We start from the raw sequence: 25,851 nt of genomic DNA on the forward strand, positions 1-25,851 counted from the left end.
ATTTACATTCCCACTAGCAATGTAGGAAGGTTTCAATCCCTCCACATCCTGGCCAAACGCTTGTTATCATCAGTCTTTTTGGTTATAGCTATCACAGTGGGCGTGAGTCTTATTGTGGTTTTTATTTTCATTTTCCTAATGACTGATGATGTTGAACATCTTTTTATGTGCTTATTTGGTCTCTGTGTATCTTCTTTGGAGAATTGTCCATTCAAATTCTTTACCTTCTCAGTACATTTTGGTAATATGCTACACACACACACACACACACACACACACACACACACTCACATACCATCCCAGATTTACTTCAGCCATCACAATGGCCCTATGAGGCAGCCATTTCTCAGGTGAAGGAATTGAGGCCCAGAGTAGTGCAATGCTATGCTCCAAAGCACACAGCTTAAGGAGTGTCAGGCCCAGAATTTTTATTTAACATTCACGTCGTATTTACTATGTGTCAGTCCAGAGAACCCATGAACCTCACATTGCAACAATTTTCCGGTAAAAGTATTATTATCACTAACAGAGCTACTCTGAAGTAGCCACTTGTTTCTTTTTTTTAAAAAAAATAACCTTTTCTCTTCAGTTATCAAAGGAATGCATGCTTATTGTAGAATAGGCAGAAAAACTATACAGAGAAGCACAAAGAAGATGGAGCAAAGATACCCTTTCCTTCCTTCCCACAGCTCCAATATGGCTTCTGTCTGATTTTGGATCCGTGTGAACAGGTGATACTCTGGGGAGTCCCGAACAGGAGATCTGTGCCTTCGGGAAGCTAATATTCAGCTTTCAGTATTTTGTTTGTTTGTTAATTCTCACTGGAGTATATTTTTTCCATTGATTTTAGAGAGAGTGGAAGGGAGGGGGGTAAAGAGGAGAGAGAGAAACATCGATGTGAGAGAGCCACATCAATTGGTTACCTCTCCCATGTGCCCCAGGTACAAGTCCTTGACAAGAATCAACCCTCAAAATCTTGGGTTTGAGGGCCGATATTCTAACCACTTGGCACACCACCAAGGCAGCATTTTGCATTTGATCTGTAGGACTTTGAGGGAACGTGAGGCGTTTTTCAGGAGAAGATACACCAGAGATGAGGAAGGTTGCTATGGGGGCTTTGCCAGGGCGTTGGGCCTGACTGGGACAGGGCTTCTTCCTTCACCAGCTGTGCAACCTCAGGCAAGTCACTTAATATCCCCCACGCCTTGTTTTTACTTCTGGAAAATGGGACTATGCATCCCTAACTTATCTAGTTGTGGGCACACTGTCCATGCCCAACAATGTCTGCAGCACTGGAACCCCTGATTCATTGGCAGGACTTACCCTCCTTTACATGGGTATCTTATTTAAAATGCCTCAGTGCCTTGGGAGACAGATCTGAGTTCTGATCCTGGTTTCATCTTTAATCAGCCCTCAGTCAAGTCCTTTTACTAGTACATTTTTGAGCCTCATTTCCTCATCTGTCCAAATTGTCCCTATGTTATAGGGTAGTTGGGAGGTTTCAACATAATAATGCATGCAAAGTACCTGTCTGAGCGCTTTACACTGAGAAAGTGCTTGGGAAATATTAACTACTAGAGGCCCGGCGCACGAACTGGTGCACCAGTGGGGTCCTTCAATCTGGCCTACGGGATCGGGCTGAAACCGGCTCTCTGACATCCCCCAAGGGGTCCTGGATTGTGAGAGGGTACAGGCCAGGCCGAGGGTACCCCACCAGTGCACGATCAGGGCCGGGAAGGGACACAGGAGGTTGGCCAGCGGGGGGAGGGACCACGGGAGGGCTCCAGGGTGTGTCGGGCGGCCTTGCTCAGTCCAGATCAGCAGGACTCCAGCAGTAAGCAACCTACCAGTCGGAGCGTCTGCCCCCTGGTGGTCAGTGCACATCATAGCAAGCGGTTGAGCGGCCTTAGCATATCATTAGCATATTACGCTTTGATTGGTTGAATGGATGACCAATGACTGGACACTTAACATATCAGGCTTTTATTATATAGGATTACCACCATCCTCACTGACTTATTAGCGATTACCACCATCCTCAAGCCCTGTATGTCTGGCACTCCCCAGGAGGAGGGCGCAAAGGTGAAAACAGAGCCTGGGTCCTGCTCTCAAGGGGTTTGACGTTTCACTGGATTTCTAAATTCAGACTCCTCGCTCCTGCCACTCTGCCATTGGCGTTGGGCCTTGACGGATGGATCAGATTTGAGCACATGGGGATGGAAGGGAGGAGAGGCCTTGTGGATATGAAGCCATGTCAGCAAAGCCTGGGAACTAAGAAAGTGTGGAGCATGTCAACATTAAGTAACGTCCAAACCTGTAGAGAATTTTTATGAGTTTATTTGAGCCAAATTCACAGCATCTGCTGGGGAGCCAGATTTCAAATGCTCCGGAGAATAAGAGTTTTGCAGCTTCTTTTGTGCATGTGAACGTCCGTGGAGATGAGAGAAAGCAACAGGGGGCTTGGACTTAGGCTATAGGATGGTTAGCAAGATTCTGTGCTCTCTTGAGGGTTAATACCCCCTTCCAGGGGTATTGCATCTGGTTGAGATTAAAAGTGTGTTTACCTAGATGCCCAACAACAATGGACAGGACTTGCTTAAAACCTTTCACTAAAGAAGCCACAAGTTTGGGGCATGACTACCCACCATGACCTGCCCAGTTAGAAATTTATGATCAATCACCCTGTGAGGTTATTCTCCATAGAACCCCCTTTTTTTCATCCACAGGTATGAATGAAAAACTGCAAGTATTTTATTTTTTAAATATTTCTTTTACTTATTTTTTAATATATTTCTATTGATTTCAGAGAGGAAGGGAGAGGGACAGAGAGCTAGAAACATCAATGATGAGAATCATTGATTGGTTGCTTCCTGCACACACCCCCCCCCCCACTGGAGATCAAGCCTGCAACCCGGGCATGTGCCCTTGACCCGGGACCCTTCAGTCTGTAGGCCGATGCTCTATCCACTGAGCCAAACCAGCAAGGGCAAACTGCAAGAATTTTAGTTTGATTCCATGTGGGGCCTCATCTGGTTCATCTCACACAAACTTTAGCTAAAATATAAGTACCCACTATGCATGCACCCCTCTGAGGATTTTATATCCAATACCTTATGGATCCTCACAGGAAATGAAAATGTCACTTTTGCCATTCCCATTGCAAAGATGAGGAAGTTGAGGTTCAGAGAGGTCCAGCAGCCAGACCAAGAATATAATGCTAGGGGTGAGTGGGGCAGGAATTCAAGTTCAGGGAGACAGACTGCAGATCTGTGCCCCACACCTTGTGCAGGAACCAGTTCCCAGGCAGTGAAACTCTAAAGCCAGCCCCAGCGGGCCGAAACTCAACCGCAGAGAGCTGGCTCTCAGCCCCCTTGCTGGCTCCCTGCTTTGGTCTCAGCCCCACCCTGCCACCCCCATTTCCTTTCCCGGCCCTGGGGCTCTGCCTCTTCCCCAAACCTGCTCTGCTACAATTTCGTCCAGGTTCCCACATCTGTAAAATGGGAATAAAAAGAGTGCCTGTCTCAGAGGGGTGTTGTAAGGATCAGGGGAGATGCCCAAGAGCTTGAAGCATGGCACACAGTAGGTTCTCATAAATATTAACCGCCACCAATTTATATTTTTTCTGTCTTTAAGATTTTACCACCACCATTTATATAGTGTCTCTGAAGTCCTGTGAAATAGGCCGAGAGTGAGAGCATTACCCACATTTGATGGTTGAGAAGTGAAGAAGCAGTTCGTCCAGGGTCACTCAGCCAGAAAGAGTGGGACTTGACTCTGGGCCTGCTGGCCATTCTTTGCTGGGAAGTGAATCATAAAGTCAATATTTATTACTCACCTTCTGCATGCAAAATCAGGCCCTGGATACTAAGGGGCATTCAGGGAGCGTTCCCACCTATCCTTTGAGGTTGAAAGGGCAAGAGACTGGTAAAGGGGAGGCAGTCAAGGAAGGCTTCCTGGAGGAGTTGAGGTTTAAGCTGGGCCTTGAAGGACCAGCAGAATATGTAGACTGGAGTAAAGGGGTCTGTGTACTGGAGATGGCAGAGATGTAAACACAGCAGCCACTCCTTCGAGGTTCCTTATGAACCAGGCTCTATGCTGACAGCTTTCCATGCATCGCTTCATGAAATCTCCCCAGAATCCGACAAAGTGGTTGATTCAGGGAATGAGAAAAGCTCGGCTCAGGGAGTTTACAAAACTTGTCTAGGGTCACACAGCTAGTAACGTGATAGGGCCTGGGTTGAAACCCAAGGCTGTCTACTGCAAAGTTTGGGCTCTTAATCATCACACATTATTGCCACCGCGGCCTCACTACCTGAGGATGAGGACTAGGTATTCAGCTGGGACGGACTCTGAAGGGCTGTAACATGCCAGGCTCAGACATGCAAAAGCCACCCAGCACCAGGCGGGGTCGGCAGCCCTGGAATTCAGCAGCAGCTTCTAGCAGCACTGCCATTCGATAGCCAAGGTCACTTCTCTGAGCCTCCGCATCTCTAAACTGGAGAGAAGAGGAACATAAATGTATTATCAACCGTGAAGGTTTTGAATGAGGGAGGGAGGCTCTTGTAACAAAAGGTTTGTTTAGGAAGAAACCTGGAGATATTCAAATATTTACTGAGTGTTGGGCTCTGGGAAGACAACTGTGAACAAGACAGCTCTGCACGCTGGACCCCCACCCACACCCCACCCATGCCTACAAGGGGCAGGGCACAGCTTGGGAGAGTTGGGGAGGAACCTTTTACTAGAACAAACAAGGGCTCAGGAGCTGGCCTGTCCCGGATTAGACTGCTAGACTCAAATCAGCAAATCTCTCCAAGTTACCCCGCCTCTCAGACTATGTCTCCATCTTCACCAGGAAGATCCTCATTCCTCTTCCCAGGATTGCTGGGTTAAATAAAATAAAACAATACAGCCCTGGCCGGTGTGTTCAGTGGTTAGAGCACCAGCCTGCGCATCAAGGGCCGTGGGTTCGATTCCAGTCAGGGGCACGTACCAGGGTTGCAGGGTGCAGGAGGCAACCACTAGGCAACCAGTCCACGTGTCTCTCTCCCCATCCCTCCCTCGCTCCCTTCCACTCTCCCTGAAAAGCAATGGAAAAAATACCCTTAGGTGAGGATTAACCAAAAAATAAATTAATAATAATAATAATAATAATAATAACAAATACATGCAATTATCTAGCAGGCGCTCAATGCATGTTACTATCCTCCTATTAAGAGGTATAACTGTTAGGCTCCGTCCCTCTCCTGCCAAGAAAGAGAACAGATTCCTGGCTTGCATTTTAGTGCGGAAAAGGATAGGCATGCATCCATGCTAGCTGAGCAGCCATGCCACCTAACAAACAGTCCTCCAGCCTGGGTCCTGTGCTGCCGTCTGGGCTCACGTCAAGACTGTTCCCGCCCCACCCCAGGGACCCGGGCGCACCCCCGAGCGCTCCACACCCGCGGCCGCTCCTTCTTTCCGCCAGGACCGCCCCCCTGCTCTGCGCAGCGGGTGTGGCTGTCCCTTTAAGCAGCAAAACTCCTGCTGCAATCGCCGACCGGGGACCGGTCCTTTCCGGAGGGTGGAGCCTATTTTTGTTGCAGCGACCAACGGAAGCGCGGCATTTTCCGCGGGAGATCCGAATTTCGCGGCACGCAGTTTGGCGCTAAAAAAAAAGAAGAAAAAAAAAGTGGCGGAGAAAGACGCGGGTGCTGCACAGCGAGGCGAGAGCGAGTCGGTGCCATCGGTCCCCTCCCGTCCGAGTGCATCGCCTCTCCGTGGAGCCCGCGGGCGCGCCGGAGACCCCTCCCCGGAGCCAGCCGGACCCCGGGCGCCGAGGCCCTCCGGGGCGCGGGGCCGTGCCGGGTCGCGGCCGCCCTCGGGGCGGGGCAGCCCCTGGCGCTGCGGCCGCCGCTATCTCCACCGCGGGGCGATCTCCGAGCCGGGATCTCCCAGCGCCGGGCCGCGGGCCAGGAGGGGAGGGTCCGGCCTTGCCCCGCAGGCGTCCATTGGCGGCCTCCCCGGGCCTCCGCTCCATGCCCCGGGCCGGGTGAGCCGCCGCCGCAGGCTCCCGAGCGCGCCGGTGCCCGCGGGCGCGCCTGGGGAGGGGGCTCCGCGCTGGCCATGCTGCGAGGGCCCCGCGCCCCGGCCCCGGCCGCTGCGCTGCCTCTGAAGGGGCTGCCCGCCTTGAGCCCCACCGAACTGTGGCCGCCTGGCCTCGGCAGCCCCCAGCTCTGCCCGGTCACCACCACCTACTACACCTCGCTGTACCCGCAGACTGTGCCCCCCGCTACGGTGCCCGGCACCTGCCTGGACGCCACCCCCCACGGACCTGAGGGCCAAGCTGTGCGATGCGTGCCGGCTGGCCGGCTGCCGGTAATTCTGGGGACCCCGTGCACCTCTTCCCGCTGTGCTTTCCGGGTGTGGGAGAGGAGGGAGGGGCGCCTGGGACCCAGTGTGAGTGGAGCTGGTTGAGTCTGGGGAGGGAGAAGGGGAGCTCTCAGATTCCAGAACCATCCAGGACCCCCACGGGAGAAGAGCCCTTCATTTTCAGGCGTGGGGATGAAATAACCTCATCCACCGGAATGGAGTGGAATGAGCAGGACTGGGAGTGTGGAGACCCAACCCACTATCCCGAGTGCACCCTGTGACCTTGGGGAAGTCCAGGGAGCCAGCTGTGCGTCATTCATTCATTCTTCTTCATTCATTGTTGGGCCCAGAAACCAGTACTGGGCACCTGCTGTGCTGGCACAGAGCTAGGCCTGCGGATGCTGTAGGGACTTTAAAGTGTGTGTGTGTGTGTGTGTGTGTGTGTGTCGGGGGGGTTGATGGGTGGCGGGGCGGGGGGGGGGGGCAGCGGGGGGGGTCTCTCAGGTCCAGTATGGCTTGGAGAGAATCCAAATTTCCCATCCAGCCAACTCCTTCCCAATTATCTACCCTGGGTGCTCCCCCAGGCCCAGTTTTCCCTCCCAGACAGCCAGTAGCAGGTGCAAGTTGGGGGCAGCTCCCTGTTCGGATTGACTGTTGCCTCCTCAAGCCCCCAAGCCTGCTGCCAGGGAGGGCCCAAAGTGAGGTGGCATGAGGCACAGGATGTGTTTTGTGGGAGTGGAATTCCTGGATGGAGTCCATGAGAATCTAAACAACCATCCGGTGAGGGTGGAGTGGGAAAAGCCCCAGGGGAATGCGAGCGGGGTGGGGGGGCTTGGGGAGCCTGGTTTCTGGTTTTAACTGCCACTAATTCACTGTGTGTCCTTGGACAAGTCCTAGCCCCAGCCCAGGCTTCAGTTTCATTTTCTGGAAAATGTGTGTGTGCTAACTCATCTCAGGCCACTTCCAGCTCCAGGTCCTGGGTTTTGGAAGCAGGCCCCAGGGAGGGGGTGTTGTGGGTTGGCTTAGTTGCGAGTGGTAAATACGGTCAGGTACAGGGGTCAGGTCATGCCCTAGAGCAGCAGTTCTCAACCTGTGGGTCGCGACCCCTTTGGCGGTCGAACGACCCTTTCACAGGGGTCGCCTAAGACCAGGGGTCCTCAAACTACGGCCCGTGGGCCACATGCAAATACAAATATTGTATTTGTTCCCGTTTTGTGTTTTGATATCTTATATTAAAATAAGATATGTGCAGTGTGCATAGGAATTTGTTCATAGTTTTTTTTTAACTATAGTCCTGCCCTCCAATGGTCTGAGGGACAGTGAACTGGCCCCCTGTTTAAAAAGTTTGAGGACCCCTGCCTAAGACCATCTGCATATCAGATATTTACATTACGATTCATAACAGCAGCAACATTACAGCTATGAGGTAGCAACGAAAATAATTTTATGTTTGGGTCACAACATGAGGAACTGTAGTTAAAGGACCAGAAGGTTGAGAACCACTGCCCTAGGGGCATCTGGTCAGACCTGTGCCCGTCAACAGGCACAGAACCCTCGCCATTGCTGGATGCAGGCAGGGCCCCATTCTCTGCTACTGGAATCATGCTTTGCCCGTTTTCAAGGCCTTCATCTTCCCAGAGTCCCTTCCTGCCTGCCCTGTCCAACGAGGAGGAAGGGGAGCTATTTTCATTTTACAGGCCAAGCAGCCAAGGATAACTAGGGCTGGGTGTCTATCTTGTGTTCAGCATTTTACAGCCTAACCCAGATTTGAACCCTGTGAAGTAGATGGCATTAGTAGCTCCCTGTCACAGGGGGAAATTGAGGCTCCTGTCCAGGGCCATACAGGGATGTGTGTGACCCACGGGCAGGTGATCCTTAGCCTTCTCGGAAGACTGCTTTTCCCGGGAAGGGGCTTAGTGGCTGGCCCAGTCTCCTCTGGCCAGCTGCGTACAGGCACCCAGGCGGAGTTTCAGTAACAGCTGCGGTTTTGAACTGCTTCCCTCCCAAAGGAGCCTGGGTGCATCTGTTTGTACCTCCCTCCCAGAGGGGCTCAGTAATCACAGCCAGAATGGCTCTCTTTCACTGACAGCCTGTTGTGTGCCAGGCACAGCTCGCCACTCTTCACATTCGTTATCTTGGTCAAGATGCCTGGGATGAGGAATCTGAGCGGAGACGCGAAGTCACCTGTCCAAGTGACAAGCCAAGAGGTGGGAGAGTCTCCTTGCATCAGACCACCCTAAAGGCTTACCAGGCCCAGCACCCCCTCTCCTGTCAGTCCTCAGATGCCTAGTGCCCACAGCCCTGTGGGCAGGCCTTGGCCCCCTGCTTACTCATTTTACCAGGGTGTGACCTGGAGCAGCTCCAAACCCAACCCTGGGTGTGGCCGCTTGCTTTGTGGCCAGGCTGCAAAGTGCAGGGTGAGCAGGATTTGTCAGTGAGCTGCTGTTTAAAGGGAACCTCAGGCACTGCCCTGAGATGGCAACCACGTTCAATGGCAGAATGAAGGCCAGAGCCCAGGACTCTGCGCTCACTGTCTAGTGCTTTTGTCGGTGGCGTCCCTACTCCAGCCAAGCACACTGCATCATCGCCTTTCATCCCCGAGGGAACCTGTGAAGAGGGTGGGGTTCCGCACTGTTCTCCTTTCCCTTTAATTTCTCGATATTTTCCCAATTTCCTCTGAGAACCATGAAAGAAAAGGAACATTTTAACCAACAACCCTACAAGACGGGTCGGAGGAGGAAATAAATGTCGGCTCAGAGAGGCGAGGCAGCGAGTCCCAAGCTGGGATCTGGAAGTGAGGCTCTCAAGCAAGGCCTCACACTTGCTCCTACCCGCAGCGTCTAACTTCGGGCCTGGGGCTGAGGAGAGGCCTGGCTCTACTCCCTGTGTGACCTTGGGCAGGTCGCTTCTCCTCCGCTCCTCCTCGCCTTGCTGCTTGTGTCTAGCGGGCTCTGGCCTGAGAAAGGAGCCTGGTCCTCTGCCTTGGGATTGGCTGGGTGGCCTCTAACCTTAACCAGGCCTTTAAGAAACAGCTCAAAGGGCTGCCCACGAGGGTCCAGGCTAGAGCCAAGCTGGCCACTGGGCATGGTTCCAGACTTTTGTTCTTGGCACGCCCCTGTCTTTTCAGCTCACCTCTGAACTTTCCCCCTTCTGCTGCTCCTGGCGCTGTGGTGATAGCGCCTCCCCTGCGTGAGCAAAGCGCTTTGCTGCGCTGTCTCACGGAATCCTGAGCAGAGGTAGAGTAGCTTAGCTCCATTTCACAGGTGGGACTCAAGAAGTCAACTGACTTGGCCAGCTAAGCAGTGGGGTGGGAGGGCTAGATGGGGACCCAGGTGCATCTGACTCCAAGGCTTGTTTGTGCTCAGCCTCTCCTTGGCCCTCATCCTTCTGGGCTTGTCCTCTGCCACGTGTGTTCTGCAGGCTCAGGCCCACCCATGAGCTGACCTTGCCCTGGACAATGCATAAAGGTGACATGTCCTCGGGTGAGGGGCACTTTGCTGCTTAGGGACTCTGAGAGTGCAGGATAAGGGTGAGAGAAGGGAGAGGACTTGTGTGTGTAAAAGTGATGGGGGGTAAAAGGGTATAGGCAGGCCTTGGCCCAAATTCCAGCAGATTCTGAGGGAATGTGTGTGGGATGGAGCGGAGGCAGCCTGGTGCATGGCTTTGGAATCAGACAGGCCTGGGTTCAAGCTCTGGCTCTGCCCTTTGGCTGTGTGACCGTGGGCACATGGCGAACCTCTCTGAGTCTCCACTTCTCTTCCAAGAGAGATTGCCAATACTGATGTTGCAGGACTGATAAGCACGTGATAGGCCGGCAAGGTACTCTGTTCAAGGTCCTCCCTCCTTCCCATCTGCAGGTAGTGGGGTTCTTCCTGGTATGTTCTGGGACTCAGCAGGGCTGGCCCCTGTCCGGTAGGGGGTGGGGGTGGGGGTGGGGGTGGGGGGGAGATTCTGGCTTGCCCTACCTCTGCCTCAGGGAGAACTCAGCCTGGCTTCCCTTCTCCCTGCCCTTGGCATTCCTTTGGAGGAATGGATGAAGGATTCTGGGATCAATAACTTTTATCTGGATTGATAAAAAGGCCTTGGAGCTCACCAAGCCTCAGTTACTTCAGCCATAAGATGAGGATTAGTGGTGTTGGGAAGATTGAGTGAAGTGAGGAATGCGGGGGCACTAGAGGCAAGATGGGGCCACAGAAGGTCACCTTCCCTAGAACCTAGGATGTCACTAGCTGGGAGGTTAGAAAAGGAATATTACAGAGGGACTTAAAGAGGAGTGAGCAGGGAGGCATTTGGATTATGTCCAGGTCTAGGTAGGTGTGGAGGAGAGAAACCGCGGAGCAATGCTCCTCACACCAATCCAAGAAGACTTCCTGGAGCAGGTGGGGGCGGGGGAGGGGGGGCACCCCTGAGGGGAGCTTAGAGCTAGAACTGTCATCACCTCCCACACCTGTCAGCCCAGCTGTGCTCAGCAGCGGTTAGAAGTCTCCACCCTGCCGAGCATGACCCCACCACCAAAGGTTAAAATAGGCCTCTCTGCTCCAACCAGGGTAAGGGTGACTGGGGGCGGGGAGAGGGAGAAAACGGGCGCAGCGACCTCCAGAAGTGTGTGTGGAGAGGCTGAGATTGGGTTTTGGAGAAGGCACTGCATCTCCCAACATCCACTGTGTGCTGAGCCACAGGCTGAGCGCTCTTTCTGCCCCATTTCACGATGAGGAAACAGGTCCTGGGTGTGGAGCATTTCTCCACGTCACACGGCTCCCTGAGAAGAAGCCGGGAGGTGCAAGCCCAGGTCTCCGACCCCCGTGTCCCAGTGCCCCAGTGCCCTAGCCCTGCCCCTGCCCAACCCGAACCGGGAGAGAGGCCCCTTCCGGGCCAGTTCAGCTTCTGGGCCTAATGGGGCCGGGTGGCAATGGGGTGTAGAGGAGCAGATGGGTCTGTGGTTTGATTTCCCCAGCAGGTGTTTCCCAAGCTTGGCAGGAACAGGGAGGGGGAGCAGGGGACCTCAGCTGCTTGTCCTTAAGACACAGGGGAAGGATTCATTGTCTGCCCCTCTCCACAAAGAAAGAATGGCAAATGGAGTCTATTCAGGAGGCCCTGGGCCCTTGAGCTGGAACCCAAACATGGGGTGGGGGATGTTTGCACTGCTTCCCAATGCGGGCACCTCCCTGAGGTGTGGCACTGATCCAGGAAGTCCCCTGGGCCTGGGTGGATGCCCAGCCCCACCCTGATAAGGGCCAGCTGTGGGGCTGTGATGGGCACCCACTGTGGCTGCACCAGCTGCTTCTGCAGAGGGGGGGAGGGAGTGCTCTCCCCAGTCTGATGTGGTTTAGGCCCCACCCACTCCTTCCTGCATCATCCTCTGTGCGTGGGGGAAGGGGCAGATGTGGAAGTGACCTTGTGGCCTGTTATTAAGGAACTCTGAGCTCTTGGCTTTGGTAGGGTCTCAAGAGCCTTGGGCCTCGGAGGATGGGAGTGTTGTGTGCCTCTCAGAAAATAGGATGTCCTTCCCTTGAAAGGTCACTTTTAAGGTCATTGATATTTCCTTACCAAGTACAGTGATGTTTCAGCAGGATTGGTGGTAAACTGAGGCAGGAAGTGGCTGCTGGTGGCCTCAGTGCTTTGGCCCCAGGTTGGGAAGAGACTGAGGAGGAATGATTCTCAAACTCTGCCTCTCCCTCCCATCTCTCTCCAAGGCCAAAAGGAAGCTGGACCTGGAGGGCATCGGGAGGCCTGCGGTCCTGGAATTCCAGACTCCCAAGGGGAAGCTCATTAGAGTGGATGGCCTCCCCAGCCCTAAAAGTAAGTTTGCTGGTGGGGCATCTGGGGGCAGACTCAGGAGGCAGGGGTGGGGTGGGCAGGGGCAGAGGGCAGCAGCCCTGCCCAAATCATCAGGAGTCATATTTGTAGCACACTTCCTGGTGTGTACAACGGTTCCCCGTGTGTTCTCGCACTGGGTCCTGCCAGGGAGGTAGGATCACCCCTCTTTTACTGACCAAACAACTTGAGACCCAGAGCTAGAGTGTCTTGCCCAAGGTCACACTGCTGGTAAGTGGAGTCCGGACGACCCCCTCGTCTTGTCCTGCTTCTCTCACACTATACACTGCTCTTGGGTTCCAAACATGACGACCAGCGATTTGTTTGGGAACTTACCATTTCTGTTTGTATTTAATTCAATCTGACCTTTTCTAAAAGAGAGAATCCAGCTCAGGGAGGAGCAGCGTGTTCCTCCCACCTGCAGACAGAGAGCTAACTAAGTGGTGCAAAGGGGAGTGAAGCTCGGATTCACCCAACCGGGGCCACCTCAGGCTGAGAGCCAGAGGAGAGGTTTCCCGCCTCGATATTTGCAGTGAGTGCTCTGGTGAGAGTGGGAGTTTCCGCACCTGTGGTAGAGAGAACACTAATTTGGGGGACAGAAACCCAATGAAGAAGGCATGTGACTGGGTGGGAAGCATGAGGGTGAGGAATTTGGGGGTCCTGGCAGGGCTGTGCCCTGACCTGACCGGCCACTCCTTCTGTGAAACCTTACGGTTGGCTCACCTGTAAAAGAAGGTACAGCTAGAGCAGGAATAGTAAGAAGGTGTCCTTCCCAATTGATTGGTAGACGTGCCCAGAGCTCTTTCTCAAAGGATCCTACGTGCACCGGTGGAAAAAGCAGCCTGTGTGCCAAACACTTGTCATCTGTGTGTTAAGGGATTCTAAAGTCTCCTTCTAGAGCAGCGGTTCTCAACCTGTGGGTCGCGACCCCTTTGGGGGTCGAACGACCCTTTCACAGGGGTCGCCTAAGACCATCGGAAAACACATATATGATTACATATTGTTTTTGTGATTAATCACTATGCTTTAATTATGTTCAATCTGTAACAATGAAAATACACCCTGCATATCAGATATTTACATGACGATTCATAACAGTAGCAAAATTACAGTGATGAAGTAGCAACGATAATAATTTTATGGTTGGGGGTCACCACAACATGAGGAACTGTATGAAAGGGTTGCGGCATTAGGAAGGGTGAGAACCACTGTTCTAGAGGAATCTGAGACTCTCTAAAACTCCGTTTCCTGAACTAGTTTGGACATCCACTTGCTATATGACTTGCAAGTCACTTCATTGCAAAAGTTCTCTTGTGGTTTAAGATGTTGCAGCTGAGATGTGGTGTCTTGTGACATCAGCTTCATTAAGAAAGGGACCTTTTCATGAACCTGCCCCATTCGATATTGTAGGACTGATTCCTCTCAGATAACCACTGGGCTGCACATAGAAAGAAAAGGCACGCCTCTAAGAATGTTCTCAAGTCCGAGCTGGTCATTCCCTCCCTACCCTAATTCCAAATTCCTGACATAACTGGCAGGATAGAGTAATGGTTAAGAAGGAAGACTTGGAGCCAGGCTGCCTGGATTTATATCCCAGCTTTGCCACTTTCTAGCCGAGTGAGCTGAGCAAGTAACTTAACCTGTCTGTGTCTCAGTATTCTCATCTGTAAAATGGGGATGGTTATACACCAAATTTATAGGGTGTTGTAAGGATTAAATTTGTTGTCTGTGGAAATTGCTTTGAACAGTGATCTACACACAGTAAGCATTTGGTGGTGATGGTGGTGGTGGTGGTGATATAGCTGCCTAAGCTGTGGTGGAAAGGTCCTCTGAACCAGGTGTTAGGACACTTGGTTTCTAGCCCTGACACTGCCCTTAACTATGAGACCTTGAGCAAATCCCTTTCCCTCTGGAGGTATCAGGCTCCAGTTTGGACAATGGTAGTGAATGACCCCCTGCCTCACAGTGGAAAGTGGGTGCTCATGTGAAGGGTGGTACTGAATGGGTCCAGGTCACTGGAGGAGGCGCCCCAGGCAGGCCCTCCCTGAGCAATGACGGGGCCCCTTTCCTCCTTAGCACCCAAGTCCCCCGGGGAGAAGACTCGGTACGACACATCCCTGGGGCTGCTCACCAAGAAGTTCATTTACCTCCTGAGTGAGTCCAAGGATGGGGTCCTGGACTTGAACTGGGCTGCTGAGGTGCTGGATGTGCAGAAGCGGCGCATCTATGACATCACCAACGTGCTGGAGGGCATCCAGCTGATTCGCAAGAAGGCCAAGAACAACATCCAGTGGGTGTGAGTGCCTGGGCTGGGGCTGGTGGCACCAATGACTGCACGTGCTGGGGGCTGAGCCAGGAGCAGTATCCAGTGGGTGTGAATGTCAGGGGTGGGGCTGAGAGCAGCATCCAATGGGCACAAGCGGCAGGGGTGGACCAAGAGCAATATCCAATAGGCTTATACGTTGGGGGCGGAGCCAGTGTATCTAAGAGCAGAGTGGAAGAACAGGTGTATATGCTGGAGCAATATTAGGAGTGCGTGGCAGGCATAGGGTGGAGAATGCTTTCTAGGATGTGTAAAGGCCTCGGAGGACTGCATTCTCTTGAGTCAGGGATCCCAAGATTTCCCTCTTCTAGTTTAGGAACGTCCCCAGGGACCTGAGAGTTAATAACCCAGACTCCTTCCAGCTCAGAGATATGAGAACTCCAGGCTCCTCTCCTCACTGCTACAAGGTCTTGAAGAGCAGGCCTGCAGCCCCTGGCATGAACCCTAAGAGAACCCAGGCAGGGGGGTCAGGAATGAGGTCATTCTAGCTCCCTGCCATATGGGGAGGCTGGGGCAAGGGTGGACAGAGTTGAAAGCCCTCCACAAGTGAGGTAATGCCCTGACTTGTTACTTTTCCCTAGCCCAACCCTCAAACGTCACGGTTCAATTCCTAGCAGCTCCCTGGGAGCTAGACAGCACTGCTGGTTTGCACAACCCAGGAGCACCCTTGTAGACCATGAGAATGGCCCCATCCCGGGGATCTACACCATCTGCACATCTGCAGCTCTGCGCAGCAGTACTCAGGTTGGGGTCCCTGGTTGTGCACTAAGACTGACACTGGGGGGCTGCTCTGTTCCCAGAGGCAGGGGAGCACTCGAAGACCCCACCCGGCCTGGGAAGCAGCAGCAGCTGGGACAGGAGCTGAAGGAGCTGATGAGTATGGAGCAGGCCTTGGACCAGCTCATCCAGAGCTGCTCTCTGAACTTCAAGCACCTGACCGAGGACAAGGCCAACAAGAAATATCCTCTTTGTTTGGGAGAAGGTTGTCAGGGGACTGGGCCTGTTGCAAGCTCTCATATCTATCCAGAGCTGATACAATACCTCCCTTGGGGTCTGGCATATCTGCTTTTTCCTTTCTGGGTGGCTTTTCTTCTTGACTCTGTTGAAGTTATTTTCTCATAGTACAAGTAAGACAAGTACATTTCTTTAAATCTGCAAAATGGAGGAAAGAAATAACAGCCACCATAACATTTGTTCTTTAAGCATACACAGATTGTATATTATTTAAATACTAGAGGCCCAGTGCATGAAATTCATGCACTGGTGGGGGGGGGGTTGTCCCTCAGCCTGGCCTGCACCCTTTCTCAGTCCGGGAGCCCTTGGGGGATGGAGAGCGGGCCTAAGCCATCAGTCAGACATCCTTAGCGCTACCATGGAGGCGGGAGAGGCTCCCGCCACTGCCGTAGCGCTTGCCAGCCATAAGCCCGGCTTCTGGCTAAGCGGCGCTCCCCCTGTGGGAGCACTGACCACCAGGGAGCAGCTCCTGCATTGAGCATCTGCCCCTAATGGTCAGTGCACATCATAGCAACTGGACGTTCCGATGTTCGGTCGATTTGCATATTAGCCTTTTATTATATAGGATAGTGTATGACTGCTGTGCATAACACTTTATATCCTGCTTTTCTCCCCTTAGTATACTACCATAGACAGTTTATATGAGTTACAAATCCTTCCTAACTATGTGGTAGATCCACATGAAATTGTTGATATCGAACCATTTTTTATCTACAAAAACAGCAATCTCATGTGGTTTAACCTCATATTTAAAATAGTTTGTTTGAGAATATCCTACTCAGATTACATTCTGGTTTGTTGATAAGGCCTAAAATCGACATTTAGATCTATTCTAGATTTCTGCTCCTATGAAGCAACAAAATGATGAATGCCTTTGTATATAGAACATTGTCCTATTTTTTTAAAACTTATTTCCCTAGGTCACAGAGTATGGACTTTGCTAAGGCCTTTCATACATTCTCCCCAAATAGTTTCACCATCTAATTGGTTTTTGGATATGGCTTTGTATTTTTGGACAGATGCTAGGCATTGTGAAAATTTTAAATAAGTAAGAACATCTTCCTTACTGAAAATCAGCAAGTGCAATAAAGACAGGATTATAAAAGGGAAAAAAAGACATATCTTCCTGTGTTCTCTAGTTTGAGAGATGAAGCCTGTTATGTAAAACCTGATAAAAGGCAGCATTTAAAAAAAATGATTTATATCCTCATTTGCTTTCTAACGGGATCCAAGGTAACTTATGATATTAAAAGAACAGGTTACAGTTTGGGGTTACTTCTGGGATTATAAAAGGAGTGAGAGAAAAATGTTCAGAGGCTTAGGAGAAGTGGATCGGATCTCTGCCTGGTGGGCTGGGGTGTGAATTTTGACTTCCTTGACTCTCCTGCCCCCTACACTGGCCTATGTGACTTACCAGGACATCCGTGCTATCGGCACCTTTAAGGAACAGACAGTGATCGCTGTCAAGGCCCCTCCGCAGACAAGACTGGAAGTGCCCGACAGGAATGAGGTGAGAGGGGAAGTATTTGGTGGTGAGCAGCGTGAGGAGGGTGCCGGGAAGTTCTGCAGTCTCTGTCCCAGGCACTGCTCAGCCCCAAGCTACCCCAGTCCGTGCTGGTACCCACGGCAGGATTGGTGGTCTCTGAACTGGGGCAGAAATGACAGAAGCTGGAAAGGGCAACAGATTCTGGCCTGAGAAAAACCTCTGTTTCTGGTTTCTCTCTGCATCCCACCAGCCCCTGTGGTTCTGCACACACGCACATGTGCCCACACACAGCAAGCAGCGTTAGTACTCACAGTAATCCTTTCATGCCAACCATGCTGTCCTGGATTAAAGACCAAAATCATTATTTTTTTAAATTGATTTTAGAGAGAGAGGAAGGGAGAGAGAAACATCAATGAGAGAGAGAGAAACAATGATCTGCTGCCTCCTGCATGCCCCCATGTGCCCTGACCGAAATCGAACCAGTGACCTCTCAGTGTACCGATGATGCTCAAGCAACTGAGCCAGGGGCAGGACCAAAATTCCTGACAGTCCCCAGGAGGCCCTCTCTGCTCTGCTCTGCCAACCTCCTCTCGCATGCTGCTCCTCTTTTCTGTCTTTGCTTCAGCCACCCACCTGCCTGCAGTTCCCCACCACGCTAAGCTCGTCCCCAGTGCAGGATCTCACACATGCTGTTCCCCCAGCTGAGATGCTCTTCCCTCTCTCCGCCTGGCTTACTGCTATTGATCCTACACGTCTCAACTGGAGCATCACTTCCACCAGGAAGCCTTCCCTGATCACCCCCAGACTTCATAACCAATATCTTCGTGTTTACATGACTATGTTCTGCTTCGTCCATTAGAGTATAAACTCCACAAAAGTACGTTCCTCTCATGTGGGTTATTTCTGAGCTATATAAGGAGTGAGAAACGTCCAACTCAGAGCCTGATAAAGGCTCAAGAAGTAATTTGTTTAATGGAAGAACTTTAAGATAAATAAGGCCCCGCCCACCGCCTGAGCGGAGCTCAGAACCTAGAGAGGACAAGACCCAAGCAAGCAGGGATGCTGTGATTTATAGATGGAAGATGTGCTTTGAGGGCCGGGAGAAAGGAGAGTTGGAGGATGCACCCATAGGTGGTGACAGTTAAACTGGGTCCTAAAGAATGAATAGGATTTTTTTTAAACATTAATATTTCAAGAAAAACTATTTTAAATATGTTACATGCAATAAACATTAATTAATATTTCAAGAAAAAAGATTTTGACAGGATTTTGTTTTTAAACTTATTTACTTACATGTAGTTGTACACAATATTGTGTTAGTTTCAGGTGTACAATATAATGACTCGACAGTGGTATACCTTACAATATGATCACCACACTAGGTTTATTAATCACCTGTCAAACTTATCTCAGTGTTATCGAGCAGGATGTTTGTCAGGTGGAGTAGGGGAAGGAGGGTGCTGCAGGAATGGCGGGTGTGTAGTCAGCTGTGGCTTAGGCTGCCGGTGTGTGGTGGGCAAGAGGCAAGGGTGGGAAAGCCAAGTATCAGGACTCATGGTTACGGGGAACAGAAAGACAAGTCCAACTGGCTTCCGTGCGAGGGGAGAGGGGAAGTGAGTGACGGGTCCAGGGGGAGTGTGGATTGCAGGCAAGGCTGGACCCAGGGGCTCACATTATGACTCCAAGTTCATCTCATGCTCCTCTCACTGTGCCATTCTCTCTGCTGACTCAGTTCCCAGGTGGGCTCTCCCCTTGCGGCAGAGATCGTGTTCGTGATACCAGCTCAGCAACCCCAGTGCGAAGGGAGCTTCCATTTCCAGGTCCCAGGCCTGATGCTGGGTGGACTGAGCTGAGTCACGTGCCATCCTGCACAGTCACTGTCACTTTCTCATCCTGCATCCCAGGCTCGCCCATTGGAGCTGGGGCAGGGTGCTGCCTCCCGCTCCCTACATGACGCGAGTGGAGGGAGAGTGCTTTCCCAGAAAAAATCCAGGCTTTCTCCCTAGAGAAGAGGCCTGGGGGCCAGGCAGGCAGAAGCAGCAGATGTTGACCACAGGCCTCAGGGCCCAGCTCGGGAGTTGAGCTTGCTCACATGTGTCCATCCATATATGCTGACCCATGAGTAAGTGTGCAGCTGCCCAGAGCCATGACCTGGCTTCTCTTCCTCCTCCAGGAAAACCTGCAGATATATCTGAAGAGCACGCAGGGGCCCATCGAAGTCTACTTGTGCCCGGAGGAGATGCAGGAACCAGACAGCCCTGCCAAAGAGCCTGTCTCCTCCACGCCCACCCTCAGCCCCACTCCTGACTCTGCCCAGCCCTGCAGCAGCACCAACCCTGGGATCCTGGAACCCACGGCATCCCCAGGTAGGGCCCTCTGTCCAGAGGAACAGAAGGTGGGGAGTGCAGCTGGCCTTGGTTCCTCTTCCACACCAACATTTGTTGGGTATCGACCTGCCACCCAGCGGCCGGGGTGTAGCCCTCCCGCACGTGTGTGCATGCACTCTACACTCTAAAGCACGTGTGCTTTCCCTGTCTCATTGGCAGGCTGAGCCTGCTTCAGGGCAGAGGGGCTTGGATTTGAATCCCAGCTCCTCCACTTACCAACTATGTGACTTTGAACAAGTTATTTGACCTCTCTTTGCCTCAATCTCCTCATCTGTAAGTTGGGCTTAGTAATTAATAGTATCTACTTCATAGGTCGTCGTAAAAATTAAACGAGTTAATATATCTAAAGCACTTAGAGCTGTGCCTAGCAATAAAAGATGGCTGTTATTATCACTGTTACTGCCACTGCCTCTAGTACTGCTGCTTCTGTGACAGCTGCTAGCAGCAAAGCCCCGGCACTCAATGAGCCCACAGTAATGGAAACTATAGGTTTTAGGAGGAAGGCTCAACACGCTCTTGGGCGAGAATAACTAAGGTTTATTGAACCAGGACTGTACCAGATGCACCCATTCTTACATTATCCTCGCAGCAATTCTTGAGGTAGGTTTTATTATTCCCAGTTTAGAGATAATAAGCTGAGGCCGAGAGGAGTTGTGACTCGCCCCAGGCCTCCCAGCTGGGAGACAGCAGAGCTGTGTCTTTGAACCTTAGCCTCCACATTCCTAGCCCAGCGCTGTCTCCACACGGCACAGAACAAATCAGGGCAGGGGATCCTGGCTCAGCCCTGGCTGGGATGTGGACAGAACAGCGAACAGCTGGCTACGCTTGGCAGGAAGTCGTAGGAGGCAGCTGCCAGGGAGGAAAGAGGTAGGAGAGGCCCCTGCGGGCTTCCCAGGGAGGGTGGGAGTCCGGAAGGAGTAGAAATGGGAACCTGTGAAGGCCCCGCCACGAGAAGGGTTTTTCCCTTTACTGGGTTCAGGCATCGGCTCAGATGGGCAGGATTCTTCGAGGCCTTGCAGGCCCGTGTTCCACTTTCTGTGTTCTTAGCCGCAGAATTTCCTTCAGTAGAACCCTGGTGTTTAAACAAATGCAGAGCTAGAACCGGTCTGATGGAAGAGGCGTGTTTGGGACGATCTACAGAACATAGATTGGATTCCATTTCTTTATTTAACTCAAGGATTGACAAACTATTGCCTGCAGGTCAAATGTAGCCTGTTTTTACATGGTTTGTGAGCTAAGAATGGTTTTCCTGTTGTTAGAGAGTTGTAGGGGAGAAAGAAAGTGACTGTGATAGAGACCGTAGTGCCCTGCAAAGCCTAACATACTACCAGCCCTTTACAGAAGCTTGCTGACCCCTGATCTAACGCAACCCTTCATTTTACATACAAGTAAAACTGAAGCCCAGAGAGGGCCAGTGACTTCCCTAAGGTCACACAGCACGTTGGTGGTAGAACTTGGGCCATAGCCCATACTCCCAGCTCTACTCTAGTGATCTCTCCTGAGTCCTGGCCTGGCCCCGGGGACCAGGGCTTCTCCCCGCACCAGCCATCTGTCCCTCCGGGCACCTCCCAGTGCCTATCTCCAACTCCAGACCTGTGCCCCACCCTGTGCTCCCTCCTGCCTCGTCTGCCTTCTCACTCCACTGTCAACAAGTGCACAGCTGTCCAAAGTTAAAACTACTTTCACTTCCGTGGTCCTCTGAGACCTTGGGCAGAGGTGGGGGACTCTCCGACATAAGCAAGGGCAAGGTTTTCAGCTCAGTTGTACAGATTAACAGCCTGAGGCCCAAAAGGAGCAGTGGGTGGTGGGGCCCGCCCAGAAGCCAGCTCTGGGCTGGAGCCAGTGCCATGGCTGTCCCTCTCCACATTGGCCCTGTGGCCTCACAGTGTTCTCCCTGCTGAGGGAGCAGGAGGAACTTTCTGGGCGGTGCACACCTGTGGAGTGTGTGTGCGAGGAGAGGGGATAGTGCGGGAGAAGGAGGGCAGGTGCTGGAGCTGGTGCCGGGAAAGGGAGGGTGTCCCTGGGTGGGAGAGAAGAGAAGCATACACAGTCATCCGGAGAACCAGAGGGCTGTTCTTGTGCTCTGAGGTCTGACCAGAGGCTTCTGGGCCCGAGGGCCAGTCATAACCCTTGTCTATTTGTCTCCAGCGCCATCGCTGACTTCCCAGCAGGTCCTGCTGCCCCCACCGTCCCTTGTGCCTCTGGAGGCCACGGACAGCATGCTGGAGCTGCCGCAGCCCCTTCTGCAGCAGACCGAGGACCAGTTCCTGACCGACAGCTCCCCTCTCATCAGCTTCTCTCCGCCCTTGGACCAAGATGACTACCTATGGGGCCTGGATGGGGGTGAGGGCATCAGCGACCTCTTCGACTCCTATGACTTTGGGGACCTGCTGATTAACTGAGTGACCCTGCCTGCCCCCAGCCGCTCCGCCACTGTCTCTACCTCCTCACAGGCAGACTGACAGGCCTCTGCCTGCACGGGGACCTTGGACACAGATGCTACCCTTAGGGCACGGGGGTCTCCTCTCCTTCCTGCCCCCGCGTCCTGCCAGCCGAAGCTGCCGGGGGGGTTGTGGAGGGTACGGGTGAGGATCGTATCAGGGGTGGGGCCCTGTCCTTCCTAGTGGAAGCTGGGCCTGGGAAGGCCCGTTCAGTCTTCTGACCTCTGACCTCTAATGTGAAGGGGCCACAGATGAGGTGACCAGGTCCAGGGAAAGGCCCTGCCACTGCCTTCTGAGGGGTAATTCGGACCCTCAGTGTACCGCAGAGCACTTACTGCCTTTGTATTTATTTCAGGTTGAGTTTTGTTTGTGTGTCTTCCCTGGGTTTTAGCAGGGACATCGTTCTGGTTCCAGTAAGACCTCCGACAGGCCAGCACCGTCTGCTGTGCCCGGGCCCCTGGGCTCCCAGGGACGCAGGCCAGCTCCCCGGCCGCCCCGCCGCATGGGGGCGGGGCCCCTGAGCGCCTGTCCAGGCTTCTGGACCTCACTGCACTTCGGCTCCTAATTCTAGATGGTTCCAGGGAGCCGTCCCAGCACGGGTGGCACTGGAGCTCCCGAGGAAACCGGAATAGCCAGCTCAGGAGCCTCGCTCCCTGTGGAATCCCTGTTTCCCTGCCTGAGAATGTCAAAGTGATCCTCGAGGGAGAGCAGGGTGCTCCTGAGGGACAGGATGTGGGGGCAGCGCGGTGGCTGCTGCAGGCCCCTCCTCCGTTTTGGCCTCTCGCTGGGACTGTGTTACACGGAGGACCGGGAGGCAGAGGCCGCACGTGGAGGAGAAGGGTGAGATGAAGACAGGGAACCGCCAGCACACACCCCTCTAGCTGCAGGTGTCCCTCTCCCTTCCCTGGAAGGATTTTGGTTTTTGTTCTTTGTTTGTTGTTGAAGGGGTGATTCTTTAAGGACCCCCCTTCCCCCCAGCTCTCACACAGACCCCCAGGGACAGAGGTGACCAGGGCTGGATGGCATGTTGGCTCCTTTTGTCACAGGAATGCAGAAGGGGGGGGGGGGTCTTCGTTGCAACCAGACTTAGCAGCTAATGGGGAGATGGGCTTGTGTTACCTCTTCAGACCTGGGGTTCTGAGGTCTTTATCCCTCACCCTGTCCCCCCACCCCACCTGGGCTGAACCGAGGCTGTGCCTTCTGGAGGGAGGCAGCAGGGGCAGTGGTCTGAGGCCTATACCCCCCACCCTCAGGGAGCTAGGTTTACTTAGGGTCTCAGATAGGTAGCACTTTTTTTTTTTATGTTTGTAGCATTAAGTTGGTTTAAAACATGAATTTGGCTTCCAGGGTTGGCTCCTGGCCTGGCCGATGGGCATCTGGAGTTTGGGAGGTGGGCTTCTCTGGGGCTGGGGTCCCAGGTGAGCTGATGCCCAGCTGGGGACAGTTGTGCCTTGTCATTTGCAGGTCAAAGGTGCCCGGTTCTAGAATTTTGTAGGATTTACAGAAAGGCTTTTGGCCTCCCTGCCTCCACAGGTCCGCAGGGCTCTCGTCAGAAGCCTGTTTTGAAGCTCAGCATGGCAGGGCCACCTTGGCCCTTGCGGGAGAAGGGCGCGCTGCATGGGATCTGGTTTGGGGCATGTAGGGCTGGCGGTGGCATTGCTGTTCTGCGTTCTTTATTGGGCTGCTGTTCAGCCACTCACCATCTCTGAGGGCAGGGTTGTTGGACTTCCCTGCCTTGGGCTCTATCTAGAGCTTTCTCCTGGAATTAAACCAGAGAAAAGGAAGGAGAGGCCTGGAGGACCCACCGGGAATGAGTTTGAAGGGTGAAATCTGGCCAGAACTGAGGCTCATTCTCCAGATGCCCAGCCTTAGGGTTGGACAGAGGGGCTGCCCCTTGGGTGCATGGCCTGTATTCTGAGCAGCTGCCCTCCCTCTCCTGTGTTGTCCCCTGCCTGGCCCAGCGGCTGGCCCACCAAGGCCAAGCCTCAGGCTCTGGGTAGGATACAAGCTTGAGCCTCTTTCTTACTAAAGACACTTGGAAACCTCCCAAGTTCACTCAAGTGCTTTTAGGACACATTTTGAGGAGTATTTCCTTGAGATGCCAGGTAAACTTTAAAACAAGGTCAGAAGAAAAACCAGGTTCTTTCTTTTTTTTTTTTTTAATATATTTTATTGATTTTTTTACAGAGAGGAAGGGAGAGGGATAGAGAATTAGAAACATCGATGAGAGAGAAACATTGATCAGCTGCCTCCTGCACACTCCCCATTGGGGATGTGCCCTCAACCAAGGTACATGCCCTTGACCGGAATCGAACCTGGGACCCTTGAGTCTGCAGGCCGACGCTCTATCCACTGAGCCAAACCGGTTAGGGCAAAAACCAGGTTATTTCTAAGGTACGTTATTTCTGCCAGGAAGTTCCCCAGCCCCTAAGTCACCTGTGTCCCCAGGGCATCAAGGGCTCAGGGCTCCAGGGAACCCCATCGTATTAGATTGTTGAGTAGAGTCAGTGACTCTAAGAGATTTCTTCAAACAGGGACATGCTCCTGTGCCCCTTCTCGTTGGAAGTGTGAGCTAGACCAAAGTGGTTTCCCTTCCCCACTGCAATGCCGTCTGCCCCCTGCGGCTGCGGGGAGGAAGGGGGGCTGGTGAAGCTCTAACGCTGGTCCTGGGATGGTTTGGGCTTTATTTCCTCCCCACGTGTTCTCAGCATCAGTTCTGCACAGGGTTTAGAGTTTTTAGTGAGAGTTTGGATGTCCCCGCGTCCGAGCAGCGTGTGGCTTAGTGCATTTGAAGTGAAAGCCTTTTGGGGTTGTTTGCAAGTAGCTTTCTGGTTCTCATCGTTATGTCCCGAGGTCCCCGCCTCATTTTGGGACCCTGTTCTCCCAGCGGGGCCCTCAGTCACCAGAAGCCCAGCCAGCCTGGGTGCGGGAAGAAGCCATGTATGCGCCACATGCATCTCGAGGGTGAGCACACCCGAGGGGCCTGTTCTCGGTGCTGGGACCCTACGGGCCACTTCCCTCCGGCCTGGTTTCACCCTGGGCCCCACTTTGATGAGGACCGTGTAAACCTCTGTGAATTGTGATCATCGAGCATTAAACAGCAACTCCGGGCGCCTTGGCTCTTGTGCTTTCTGAAGGTCGTTACCCGTGTGGGTCAGGTCCCCCCAGGTCGGGCGCGGGGACTGTTCTGACCAAGCCTCCTGTTCCCACACTGGCTTATTCCCATGCCTGAAACCCCACCGTTAAGACCCTGAAAAGGTGGCAGCCCCCAGATCTAAAAAGCGAGTGCCTGCCTGGCTCCGCCTCCACCACCTCTCGCCTGGGCCATTTCAATAGCGTCCTTAATATCCTCTCTGCTACCCACCCCCTATCGCATCCTCCCTAGCAGTGTTTTTGTTTTGTTTTTTGTTAATCCTCATCCGAGGACATTGACATTTGTTCCATTGCTTTTTAGACAGAGTGGAAGGGAAGGGGAGAAAGAGAGAAACACTGATTGGGTGCCTCCTGCACACACCCCAGTTGGGGTCAGGGATTGAGCCTACAGCCAAAGTCTGTGCCCTTGACCAAAGTCAACCCCAGGATCCTTCAGTCCGCAGGCCGATGCTCAATCCACTGAGCCAAACCCGCTAGGGCTAGCAGTGGTTTTTACTTTATTATTATTATTTTTTTAAACTTAAAAAAAAATACATTTCCATTGATTTCAGAGAGGAAGGGAGAGACAGAAACATCAATGATGATAGAGAATCACTGACTGGCTGCCTCCTGCATGCCCCCCACTGGGGATCGAGCCCACAACCCACGCATGTGCCCTTGACTGGAATCCGGGGACCCTTCAGTCCACAGGCTGTTCTATTCATTGAGCTGAACTGGCCAGTGCTAGCAGTGGTTTTTAAAGCGTGGTCCTCAGACCAGCGTTACCTGGGAACTTATGAGAAATGCATATTCTCAGGCCCCATTCAAGACCCTCTGAAGAAGAAACTCGGGGCAGGACCCAGAACCTCATTTTAAACTTAGTAAGCCCTCCGGGTGATTCTGAGG

General features: G+C 52.8%; 1 protein-coding gene across 2 annotated transcripts; it reads left to right on the forward strand.

Annotated features, from left to right (window-relative positions):
• Positions 1–6,102: 6,102 nt before the first annotated feature.
• E2F2 (E2F transcription factor 2) lies at positions 6,103–24,924 on the forward strand (the record flags this gene model as incomplete). 2 transcript variants are annotated; one of them, XM_081086692.1, is made up of 8 exons in its annotated part: positions 6,103–6,354; positions 12,042–12,147; positions 14,239–14,458; positions 15,286–15,444; positions 16,895–17,009; positions 19,159–19,351; positions 21,521–22,653; positions 24,701–24,924. In XM_081086692.1, the coding sequence occupies 7 exons, from the start codon at positions 6,103–6,105 to the stop codon at positions 21,772–21,774; spliced, it is 1,299 nt and encodes a 432-aa protein (XP_080942818.1). The 2 variants fall into 2 exon arrangements, with proteins under 2 accessions (XP_080942818.1, XP_080942817.1); XM_081086691.1 differs by lacking the exon at positions 24,701–24,924 and having other exon boundaries at positions 15,286–15,446; positions 16,897–17,009; positions 19,159–19,380; positions 21,544–21,774.
• Positions 24,925–25,851: the final 927 nt, after the last annotated feature.

The sequence above is a fragment of the Myotis nattereri genome (genome assembly GCF_964212035.1).
Source record: "Myotis nattereri genome assembly, chromosome: 3".
Taxonomy (NCBI): domain Eukaryota; kingdom Metazoa; phylum Chordata; class Mammalia; order Chiroptera; family Vespertilionidae; genus Myotis; species Myotis nattereri.